The sequence below is a fragment of the Nicotiana sylvestris genome, chromosome 2 (genome assembly GCF_000393655.2).
Source record: "Nicotiana sylvestris chromosome 2, ASM39365v2, whole genome shotgun sequence".
In the NCBI taxonomy this organism is placed as follows: Eukaryota; Viridiplantae; Streptophyta; class Magnoliopsida; order Solanales; family Solanaceae; genus Nicotiana; species Nicotiana sylvestris.
This window is the reverse complement of record NC_091058.1, coordinates 1,761,316-1,774,413: the sequence shown is the minus strand read 5'-3', so window position 1 is coordinate 1,774,413 and position 13,098 is coordinate 1,761,316. Positions and strand designations below refer to the sequence as shown.

Here is a 13,098-nt window from a genome sequence, read left to right as displayed (position 1 = left end):
CCTAGATAAATCATATGACAAGGTTACTAGAGAAGTTCTCTGGAGATGCTTGGAAGCAAAAAGTGTGTCGGTTTCCTACATATGGCGATTAAGGACATGTATGATGGGGTTAAGACTCGGTAAGGACAGTAGGAGGCGACTCTGAACATTTTCCAGTTGTTATAGGGTTACACCAAGGTTCTACGCTCAGTTTGTTCTTGTTCGCCCTGGTGATGGACGCGCTAACACACTATATTCAATGGGAGGTGCCATGGTGCATGCTATTCGCCAAGGACATAGTTCTGATTGATAAGTCGCGAACCAGTGTTAACGAGAGGCTGGAAGTTCGGAGACAGGCTCTTGAGTCTAAGGGTTTCAAGTTGAGCAGGACGAAGACGGAATATTTGGAGTGTAAGTTCAGCGCTGAGCCGGGGGAAGTTGGCATAGATATGAGGCTTGACTCACAGGTCATCCCAAGTAGAGGCAGCTTCAAGTACCTTTGGTCGGTTATCCAAGAAGGATGGGAGATCGACAAGGATGTCATACACCGTATTGGGGTAGGATGGATGAAGTGGAGATTAGCATCTGGAGTCCTGTGTGACAAGAGAGTGCCACTGATACTCAAAGGCAAGGTCTATAAAGCGGTGGTTAGACCGGAAATGATGTACGGGATTGAGTGTTGGCCTGTTAAGAACTCACATATCCAGAAGATGAAAGTAGTAGAAATGAAGATGTTGAGGTGGATGTGCAGGCACACTAGGATGGACAAGATTAGGAATGATGATATTCGGAAGAAGGTGCGCGTGGCCCCATTGATGACAAGATGCGGAAAGTGAGGCTCAGATGGTTCGGGCATGTACAGAGGAGAAGCCCAGATGCTCCAATAAGGAGGTATGAGTGGCTGGCTGTGGAGGGCACGAGAAGAGGTAGAGGGCGGCCTAAGAAGTACTGGGGAGAGGTGATCAGGCAGGATATGGCGAGGCTTCAGATTTCCGAGGTGTCACGCCCCAAACCTAGGGAGGCGTGGCTGGCACCCAACGACGTGTTGGCTCGGGCGAACCACTCTATAACTCTTTTTTTGTAACTATCATGGGCCAACATGGCCTTATCTTGTAATGTACAACTGTAAGTGGGGAAACACTGTATTAGCAAACCATTGGACTTAAAACATGAATACATATGGGCCATCAAGACCTCTGACATACTGTAAAATGAACCTTTATCTATAAAGCCTCTAAGACTATTCGACATCAAATAGGACAGGGCCCCTGCCTAACAATAAGTCTGTAGAAAAACTTTGACACGATGACTTATAGACTCAGTTGCACTCTGAATGAAGTGGAGTCTTACCGATCCTTCACTGGATGCTAACTTCGTGTACTATGAGGGCTCGCCAAACTGATTACCTATACCTGCAGGCATGAATGCGGCGTCCATAACAAAAAGGACATCAGTACGAATAATGTACCGAGTATGTAAGGAAGAACTGAAACATAATAATAAGTCAACATTAATGGAAGAGATATAAGAATCACCTGAACCTCTGAGGTGCTACCGTATATGTATACTTATTATATTTATATGTACATGTATATATATATATAACCTCTTTGAAATCATTATCCATATCGATGCATGATTGCCCAACTGATAAGTGGTAACTTTCCGACCCGCCGTAGCTCGGTGGTAAATGAAGATGCATGTCTGCCCAACCGGTCGTAGCAAGGTGGTAAATGAAGATGCATGATTGCCCAACCGGCCGCAACACGGTGGTAAATTAGTATGCATGATTGCCCAATCGGCCGTAACACAATGGTAAATGCATGAAGATGCATGTATCACTATATTATAAACTACTAAGAGTAGAACCACTTATGGAATAGCATTACGTTTACGTATCATTACTTGAATCATGCCAAAAAAGGAAGGATTAGCTTTAACATGCCTGTATGATATCTTTCTTATTACTCAACCAAGCTCAACACAACTTCTACAACAAGTGAAATGATAATGCCATTAACATATAATATCGTACCATCGTATTTGGCTAGTCGTATGACTTAAGGAAAATCGGGAAGCAACTTCCCCTATTTTCTAATACATCCCAAAGACCACTAAGGTTCATCAACAGCCCAACAATAACAACTATAACCAATAATAGCAACAACAACAATATAATCCAATATGAGTTTATCTGATTATCTTAACAATCATATTGAGCGGCAAGCTCGTTTTTACTCATAACAAGATATAAATTTAATCCAAATCTTATTTCATAAATTAGTTTACAACCTTCATAACATCATGATTATATGTTCCATATTATTTCTAGTTTAAAACATCCACAAAATGCCTTCCAAAACAGCCTCATACATCTAACACCTTAATTTTTATCGTCAATCACTTGTTTTTTACCTTTTCTTCTTCAAGCAACTTAATTAACACCTAGAAAAGATTAACAACAACAGCCACAACAATATCAAATTACTTTTTACAATTTCCAGCCACTACAAACTATATATTTAGCCACAAAATAGTCCAATAAAAAAGACAACCATATCCCACGTTCTTTCAAGTGCTATCTTATGGGTCTCCACTCAAACAACACAACCAATACAAGATTAACCTTAGGCACAATCAAGAAGATATTATACATACCTTGTACAACATCTACAACTCGAAACCTTATCTCAACTTAGCTCACAATAGCCCTCAATTACACCACAACATCATAGAAGCATTCTCTTGTAGTCTTTAACACCTTTGATGATGATTTGTGTTGATTTCTCTTGAGTTTTGTTCTTGGGATCTTGGACCAGTTCTTAGAGAGCTTGAGAGTGTTTTGGTGTAAGATATCTCTGTATATTGACGAAATGTAATGGGTAAAGATAATTTATAAGCCCACCGCCTCAATTCTCCAAGCAGGTGGGTAAGTTGCCTGCTTGGCAGCTTGAGTAGTGCAACTTCGGACACTTGTATCTCTCTACTCTGATATTGTATTGACAAACGGTTTTCAGCGTTAGAAACTAGAGACATAGATATTTAATTCCATATAAAGATCTCCTAGTAACTCTCAATAGATTAGGAGAAAATGGCGTCGCAACATGGCCTATAAATCTGCCAGTTTCTCCAAAGTACGGCAACGTGACTTAGCGACCCTATTTTAAAAACCCATATTTCTCTCGTATGAATAAATGGTTTGAAGCATTGGAAACTAGGTTCCAAGACCTTCATTTTGGTATGAGATATGTCCTAAAATGACATCATAAATCTTACGATTTAATTTCTCAAACGGCTCGTTATAAGGCAAATCTTAACTCGATTTTTCCGTAAGTTAAATCCAATTTTTTCCAATTTTTATATTTTATTTCCAAACATCATATATAGTCATATTATCACTTTACACTTATTCAAATCATTATTGACAAGTCTCATATTCATTATACATCATCTTAGGACGCACAAGGTGTAACACCAAACTTGTCGACTTTCGACAAAACTTATCCTCTTCAATTCGTTTAGCTTCTAAGCCTTTCAACCATCTTGGTAATTGTTATTCATGAGCTTAAATATTTGTAACTTCCATGGTAACATGATTAACTTACTTTATAAACCTCTCAAAGATGATTTCATTTCTGAGGTTACATCAATTGACTTACGACGTATTCTTACGTACGAAAACATAGGGTGTAACACGAGGACATGACACTTGATAGAAAGATGTGGAGGTCGAGTATTAAGGTTGTAGGTTAGGAGGTAGTTGAGTCTTACCTTACTTCGTACCGTTGTTAGACTAGTCTGATAGGGTTTTTGTCTAGATAGCTAGTGGCAATGTCGTGTCTTACTATTTCGCTTTTCAGTGCCGGATCTATTTACCAGTTATCACTTTTGCTTTGCATCTTTCTTCTGGATTTCATGTTATTCCTTTTTTTCTTATGATTTTTGTGGTGATACTGATATTGTTTCTTTTTATCTTTGTCTTCTTTTTGTCCTCTTGAGCCAGGGGTCTTTCGAAAACAACCTCTCTACCCTTCGAGGCAGGGGTAAGGTCTGCGTACACACTACCCTCCCCAGACTCCACTAATGAGATTTCATTGGGTCGTTGTTGTTGTTGTTGTGTGTGTGTATTTGTTTGTCTCTTTGCCACATTTCGTGTCCGTAATAGTGGTTATAAGTAATAGACCTAATACTGCTGGATTAACCGCTTAAAACAGAAAGAAAATATATATAAGCTGTAAATATATAAACAAGAAAAAAAATATATAAGCTGTAAATCCAGCAGTATTAGGTCTATTACTTATAACCACTATTACGGACACGAAATGTGGCAAAGAGACAAACAGATCTTAAGATGAACTTTTATGTGGCTTGATCTGCTTCACTGACAAATAGTAAGTTGTATTGTTTGCCGTCAAAGGGACATTTTTATTTAGATATTGAAATTGGAGAGGATGCATGACATTAACGAGTCATGATACTGCCTCTTTTAAAATTTAGATGTTATTGTCATTGTAAAATAATTTAATTTTGTTGTATACCAAAGAAACAAGGTTCAAGTGGATCCAATGTATTCTTTCTATTATAAACAAACTACTAAAAGATGTTAATAAGCGTAAAGCTTAAAAATATCTTTTTAAAATAGACATTATTGGGGGGAAAAAAAATTAGAGAGTGAAATTAATTGGAAGAAGGACAATATTAATTTTCTTGACCACGTGCAGCCGACAGACGTTGCAGAAAATAGAGGAATAAAACGTTTTATTTGGATCCTATGCCAATAATATCATGTGGGGTTGATGATTAGCCGCAGCCCGCAGCTTCCACTTGGACCCAAGCTGTCCCAACTCCCAAGCACAAAAATACTAGGTAAAAAAAAATACAGTATAGCCGCTATAAAAATAATAATCAAAAAAATATATAAAATATTGAGATTAATTATATATTTTTATACTCCTTCTGTTTTAATTTATACTCCCTCCGTTTCAATTTATGTGAATCCATTTGACTGTGCACGGAATTTAAGAAAAGAGAGAAGACTTTTAATCTTGTGGTGTAAAATGATGCACATATATTTTGTGTGTAAAGGTAAATTGTTTCTAAATAAGGAAAGAGGTCATTCTTTTTGGCACGGACTAAAAAGGAAATAGGTTCACATAAACTAAAATGGAGGGAGTATGATATAATTTGATTCCGCACGAAATTTATTGAAAAAACGTTTTAAAACTTGTTATTCTAAAGTTTAAAGAGTAAAAGTTTTGTGGAATCATAGCATTAATGTGATTATAAAAGTTTCTTATTAAAGTAATATGGATAAATAAAAAATTTAAAGTTAAATTATTTTCAAATATATATATATCATTTTTTCGGGAAAAGACTAATCTATCTATACTATATTAAAAGCACGAAGGCCCTTAGCGAAATGTCGTTCGCCGTTTTGCCCTTTAAAAATATATATCATATTGAACAAAATTATAATTTAAGTTATTTTTCTAATATTTAGGAATTCAAAATCAATTAAAATCTTACTTATTAAATCATTCCTTATTTGAATTTAGTACAAAGTCCTAATATTTAGGATATTATAATCAATTAAAATTTTCTTTCTATAAATCGTTAAAAATGTAAAAGGGAAAACTATCGCAATCTAAAGATATGAACTAAAACACAAAATCATATAAAAGCATATACGTAAAAACAATCTATATAATACCTTTTCCAACAACGAAATTCCACAATAAATTTTGTATTTTTTGTTTTTATTTCAATCAAGGTCAAGATTGCATCTATATATATGTCCTTTCATATCACTATTGGCCATTTTTAAAGTTCAGTCGATAAGTATTTCATATAAAAGATTGGTAATAATAGTAATAATTATTACATAATATTCGAAAATATCAATCGATATTGAACAAATCTCTAACTGTTATGAAACAATAAAAGAAGAAGAATAGTATTGTAGAGAAAAGTAGGGAGAGAGAACTCTTATTGATTTTGGGATCAATTACAATGGAATAGAACTCCTTTATTTATAGGGGAAGAGTGACTTAGCCACCAAGTAACAAACCCTAAGATCTCTCTAAATATAAACATTCACCATAAATAAAATTCTATTTACAACACTCCCCCTTGAATGTCTATTCAACAGATAATGTGCCTCGTTAAAACCTTAACTAAATAAAACCCAGCGGGAAAAAAATTCTAGAGAAGGAAAAAGAGTACACATATCTAACAATACGCCTTTTAGTTGCCTCGTTAAAAACCTTGCTGTAAGCACGTGATTTTTGCCCAATATGAGAATTACTCCCAAAAAATCCAAAAATAAAATGATTTTTCTTTGGTGTGCAATTTTGTGATATTTTGAATAATTATTTGTATTTGTCTGTGCGTGTTTATTTGCTAAATTAATAAAAAATACAAAAATATGTCGCATTTTGCATGTAGGATTTAATTCTACAATTGTTAGTAATTAAATTTGTTTTACAAAAATTAAAAATTACAAAAATAGGCATCGTTTGCATTTTTAGCATTTAATGTCCAAATATACAATTTTATGCTTAATTATTACTTAATTGTGCGTTAATTGTTATTGGGAGTTAATTTGCGCTTTTATAACTTAATTTAGTTCTTAATAATAGTTTAAGTATTTTTATAATTTAGTTTTAGAAAAATAAAAGAAGAAAAGAGAGCGAAAATATAAAGAAAGTCGGAATTGGGCCTCTTCTTCGATTTCAAGCCATAGGCCCAAAAAATGGCCCAATCTTCCCTACGACCCAGTCCATTTCGAACTGGGTCGACCCAGTCCATAACCCAAAAGACCCAAACCCCTTTGTCTTACATTTTACAACACAAAACAAAAGAAAAAAGAAGAAAAAACCCTAAAAAGACTAAGAAGTCATCCGCCCCCCCTCCTATCTTCTTCTTCTTCCTCAAGTTTCTCCAAGGTCATCCATGGCTTCCCCCAAACCTCACCTCACATGGCTGTGCTTACCTTCTTCTTCGTCCACCCAGAACAACCAACGTCACCACCATCCACGTCGACCTCCCCGTTGCATCGCCGGAAAACCCTCAACCAAAGAACTAGGAAACCCACCGCTGCCCGCTTCATCCCCGTCATCTCTGAGCTTCGCCATCAACATCCATGGCTGACCTGCACCAGCATCACGTCCAAACCACTACCAAACAAACCCAAACAGACCCCGTCGCCATCGCTGCCTCGCCGCAGCTGCTGCTTCATCTACTGCCCCGACTTCGCCATAACTGCCCTCCCATGGTGGAAACCCCACTGTAAACGATCCCTCCTTCCAGCTCGTCCATGGACTGCCCGCTGCTTCGTCATCTTTCTTCGACACCAACGAAAATGCTGCTGCGTCAAGATGCGTCCGCTTTGAAAGACTGTTTAAAACAGCCATTACAACCAAACGTTGCTGCTCGTCACGGCAGTAGCTGCTGTTGTTACTCCTTCGTCACTTCGTCTGCTTTAAGCAGCCCACATGACCCTACTGTGCACGACGAGCAGCCGAGGTTAAAACAAACCACGTTGCTGCGTCGACTATTGCTTCACTTCGGCGTCAACTCCAGTCGAGTTCGCGTACATGGATGAGTTTTGGTCGATGTCGTCGATCACTGGTCGTCCGTTTTGTTTACAATCAAAGTTCTTCGTTGATTCATCTCCGGTTAGTTGTTTTTGAGTTTTATTTTGTCCATATTTCGTTTTTATATTTCTAAAAGTTAAAATCGTTAAATATTTGATTCTTGTTTTGTTCGTTGTTTATCGTTGAAATCATTTTTTCTAGTTTGTTCATGTTCATGTGCTTTGTTAAAATTAATTTTCAGATTTCAAAATAGAAGTTTAATTAGTTGTTTTCATATTCATTTCATGTTTGTATTATTGTTTAAGTGAATATTTGTTAGTTTGTTGTTTGTTAGATTCAAATTGAAATTTAATTAACTATTTCTTCAATTTGTTTCATGTGTTTATGTATTGTTAGAAATTGTTAGTATTGTTAAGTTCAAGTTTAAGTTCATAATTGTTTCTTCGTCGATCTTGTTATTTGTTTAAAGAATTTAGTTGTGTTAAAGGAATATATTGATTTAATCGTTTAATCCGTCATGTTTGTTGTGTTAAATAGATTCATTCATGTTCATACTTTGTTTGGATGATCTTGAATCCGAATTTTGTATAGTTTGATTTCTTGTTTATCATTTGTGATTATTTCTTGAATTGGTCTCATAATCTTGTTTAAAGTTTAATATAAGAATTGTTTGTTGTAATGTTGTTAGAGTTGATTTTAAGTTCAATATTATTGAATTTAAGAATCTAAATATACTTGTTTGATTGTTGTTGTTGTTTAAATCCGAAAAATAGGTTTGTTGTTGCTAAAAATATTGTTCAATCAAATTTTAGTTGTTCTTGGTTGTTCAATTTGTGTTCATGTGATTTGTTGTTGAAATGTTGTTAAAATCATGTTCATGTGATATTGTTGTTATGATGTTCATCCGTGTTCATATTGTTGTTTGAACATTGTTAGAAATTGATCATATTGTCTATATTTTGGTTAAGTTTGATTAATTGATGTGTTATAGCTGATGGGTAGTTTGGTAAATTTGTAATACGTTCAGGGGTAGTTTGGTAATTTCAGTAAGATCGGAAGGGGTAGTTTAGGAATTGTACATTTTGTAATTGTTTATTTGAAGCATGGGGGACAAAATGAAATGGGGTGGGTTGTGATATGATTATTTAATATAAAGGGGGGGACAAGATTTAATTTAAAGGGGGAATCTTGCATTATTTTATGTTAGGCATGGGGGACAAAATGAAATGGGGTGGTGTGATATGTTTATTTAATGTAATGGGGATGAGTGAGAAGATAATGGGTTGGGTAGAGAAAAAGTATTGATTTAATTGATTAAAAGGTTTATGGGATGAGTTATAAGAAGAAGTCTTGAACACAAGACATAGAATACAGAGAAAGAGATACGAGAGAAAAAATACACACACAGATAGAGAGAAAAAACGGACAGAGAATAGAAGAGAGAAAAATTCCGAAAAATATTTAAGCTTTCAAAATAAAAATAAAACTAAAAATCTACTGCTTTCTTTCTTTGTTTGAAATTAGTATTAATGGTTGTTGTTTCATTTAAAGCTTAAAGCTTTTGTTTTTGGGATTATTACTCCACCGGTCTGTTACTGGGTTGTTACTGTTGCTGGGCAGTTGTTGCTGTTGTACTGTTATTACTGCTGCTGATTCTCATCTTCATTTTCTTTTGCTTCCAATATCAGGTACATATCTGTAAATTCATGTCACGAAAAGCTTCAACATGACAAATTAATGAAGTTCGGGAATTATAATTCTGTTTTCCATTCGTTCAAGTTCATTAGTTAAAAATTTGGTTTTTGTTTCAGTTGATTAATATAGTAGTACGTTTGGCGTAATGAATATAAGATAATTGTTACCTCTTAAAATTCGTTTAAGTGTTGTAATAATATCATCTATTTCGGAATTTTCATTAAGTGAAGTCATGATTGAAATATCAAGGTAGGGAACATGGCATAAAATGGGCCATTAATTACATCCCGTAATATTGTTAGCTAAATGTAAAGTAGAATGGAAGTATCAAGAAATTACATTATTAGTATATCTTGTAAAAAATCTGATTTTGGTTTAGATTGATATAAGTTGTATGTTCATATATGGCATGATGATGAGTATATATATAATCATATGTGGAAGGTGAGTTGATACAATATTAGGAATGGTTCAAACGTACAACTATATTGCATGTGATGTAATTTTATTGAATCAATTTGTATAATAGTTCTCTTTCTTATCAACTTGACTCTTATCTTCCATTGCAAACATTAACCAAACCATTGCAACTTTGGACTAAAACAAATACATGAGAAGGACATAGGATTTATAAACGAATCGTGGCATTTTATGTAAAAAAATATATAGAAGAGGAGTTTGCCTTAAATGAAACAATGAAGATTCTGCGGAAACTATTAATTTGTTTACTTTTCAAGTTCTTTCCCAATTTTATACACGATTCGATTTATGGACATCCAAATATTGTATCCACGAAAAAATGTTAGTTTTAGATACATATTGTCTGTTTTCTTTTTCACGTCATTAATTCTTTAAATTTGAGGTATATGATTCATATGTGTAAAACAAGGCTCGCGGTCAACACATAATAACAATTTGTAGAGAACCTTATCAAGAATATTTTTGTGATTAAGGATACGTTCGCGTAACCTGATTATATTTCTAAAAGCAATTCGGATTATGCGTTCGCGCAACTTCGATCAAATATTTAATAAAAGGGATTCCTCGGAGAATATCATTATTAATTTCATAAAAAAACGAGATGTGAGGTTCACTACTTAATTATACAAAAAGGGCGAATGTTCTTGATTTTATTAAAGCATAATTTCAAAAATAATTATTATAATAAAAATATTATCTATTTTATTGTGTACACGTGCGCGTGACACAACTCCGCATGTTTTTAAAAATATAATTTATAACACGAATATACGTACGCGTGATTCGATTCAAAGAAGGGTCTTTAAATATAAATAGAAGCGGTAACAATAAAATCATGCAATAAAAATGTATTTTACAAATCAAAATAATCAAGCCGAATATAACAGTTGAGCGACCGTGCTAGAACCACGGAACTCGGGAATGCCTAACACCTTCTCCCGGGTTAACAGAATTCCTTATCCGGATTTCTGGTGCGCAGACTGTTAAATAGACAGAGTCATATTCTCCTCGATTCAGGGATTAAAACCGGTGACTTGGGACGCCTTAAAATTCCCAGGTGGCGACTCTGAAACAAACAAACAAATCCCGTTTCGACTGTCCTTTAATTGGAGAAAACTCCCTTGCACCCTCTCGGGTATGTAAAAAGGAGGTGCGACAGCTCTGGTTTTCCAATAATTCAAAATGAGGACGCAAAATGTTCTTAATAGTAGTATAGATTTTCCATAAATTGTTGAATGTTAACTGCAAATTATATTTTTTGCGTAAGAATTATATTTCTCCAAGTCATTCAAATTTAAAAGGGTAAAAATAAACGCGGGATTAATAATACCATTTTTCCGTAAATACAATATATGCATACCCAAAAAATGAATTGCATATAAAACTAGGAAAAAAGAATTAATTTGATAAACAAACTAATAGTTTTCAAAGAAATTATATCTTTTTCCTAGTTCGATTTCTTATATACATAAATCATTTTCTCTACTTCCCTTTCCTCTCTTCAGGCGTTTTAAAGAGTTGTTGAAATCTTGCCAACCTAAAGAAAGGAATGGCGATGTATGGTTTGAAGTCAGGAGCCCGCCTGAAGAGAGGAATGTCGATTATTTTCAAAGTTGTTGTCAGGAGCCCGCCTGAAGAGAGGAAAGGCATTTTTAAAGAGTTGTTGAAATCTTGCCAACCTAAAGAAAGGAATTGCGATGTATGGTTTGAAGTCAGGAGCCCGCCTAAAGAGAGGAATGGCGATTATTTTCAAAGTTGTTGTCAGGAGCCCGCCTGAAGAGAGGAAAGGCATTTTTAAAAGTTGTTGAAATCTTGTCAACCTAAAGAAAGGAATGGCGATGTATGGTTTGAAGTCAGGAGCCCGCCTGAAGAGAGGAATGGCGATTATTTTCAAAGTTGTTGTCAGGAGCCCGCCTGAAGAGAGGAAAGGCGTTTTAAAAAGTTGTTGAAATCTTGCCAACCTAAAGAAAGGAATGGCGATGTATGGTTTGAAGTCAGGAGCCCGCCTGAAGAGAGGAATGGCGATTATTTTCAAAGTTGTTGTCAGGAGCCCGCCTGAAGAGAGGAAAGGCATTTTTAAAAGTTGTTGAAATCTTGCCAACCTAAAGAAAGGAATGGCGATGTATTGTTTGAAGTCAGGAGCCCGCCTGAAGAGAGGAATGGCGATTATTTTCAAAGTTGTTGTCAGGAGCCCGCCTGAAGAGAGGAAAGACGTTTTTAAAAGTTGTTGAAATCTTGCCAACCTAAAGAAAGGAATGGCGATGTATGGTTTGAAGTCAGGAGCCCGCCTGAAGAGAGGAATGACGATTATTTTCAAAGTTGTTGTCAGGAGCCCGCCTGAAGAGAGGAAAGGCATTTTTAAAAGTTGTTGAAATCTTGCCAACCTAAAGAAAGGAATGGCGATGTATTGTTTGAAGTCAGGAGCCCGCCTGAAGAGAGGAATGGCGATTATTTTCAAAGTTGTTGTCAGGAGCCCGCCTGAAGAGAGGAAAGGCATTTTTAAAAGTTGTTGAAATCTTGCCAACCTAAAGAAAGGAATGGCGATGTATTGTTTGAAGTCAGGAGCCCGCCTGAAGAGAGGAATGGCGATTATTTTCAAAGTTGTTGTCAGGAGCCCGCCTGAAGAGAGGAAAGGCATTTTTAAAAGTTGTTGAAATCTTGTCAACCTAAAGAAAGGAATGGCGATGTATGGTTTGAAGTCAGGAGCCCGCCTGAAGAGAGGAATGGCGATTATTTTCAAAGTTGTTGTCAGGAGCCCGCCTGAAGAGAGGAAAGGCATTTTTAAAAGTTGTTGAAATCTTGCCAACCTAAAGAAAGGAATGGCGTTGTATTGTTTGAAGTCAGGAGCCCGCCTGAAGAGAGGAATGGCGATTATTTTCAAAGTTGTTGTCAGGAGCCCGCCTGAAGAGAGGAAAGACATTTTTAAAAGTTGTTGAAATCTTGCCAACCTAAAGAAAGGAATGTCGATGTATTGGTTGAAGTCAGGAGCCCGCCTGAAGAGAGGAATGACGATTATTTTCAAAGTTGTTGTTGAAGTCAGGAGCCCGCCTGAAGAGAGGAAAGGCATTTTTAAAAGTTGTTGAAATCTTGCCAACCTAAAGAAAGGAATGGCAATGTATCGGTTAAAGTCAGGAGCCCGCCTGAAGAGAGGAATGGCGATTATTTTCAAAGTTGTTGTTGAAGTCAGGAGCCCGCCTGAAGAGAGGAAAGGCGTTTTTTTAAAAAGTTGTTGAAATCTTGCCAACCTAAAGAAAGGAATGGCAATGTATTGGTTGAAGTCAGGAGCCCGCCTGAAGAGAGGAATGACGTTTATTTCTAAAGTTGTTATTGATGTTGGGAGCCCGCCCAG

General features: G+C 35.8%; 1 protein-coding gene across 1 annotated transcript; it reads left to right on the top strand.

Annotated features, from left to right (window-relative positions):
- The first annotated feature begins 212 nt into the window (after nt 1-212).
- LOC138886462 (uncharacterized) lies at nt 213-815 on the top strand. Its single transcript, XM_070167573.1, has one exon. The coding sequence runs from the start codon at nt 213-215 to the stop codon at nt 813-815; it is 603 nt and encodes a 200-aa protein (XP_070023674.1).
- The last annotated feature ends 12,283 nt before the right edge of the window (nt 816-13,098 follow it).

What these genes read in the sequence shown, in the direction of transcription:
- LOC138886462 (XM_070167573.1), top strand. Translation starts at nt 213, where the DNA reads ATGGACGCGCTAACACACTATATTCAATGGGAGGTGCCATGGTGCATG.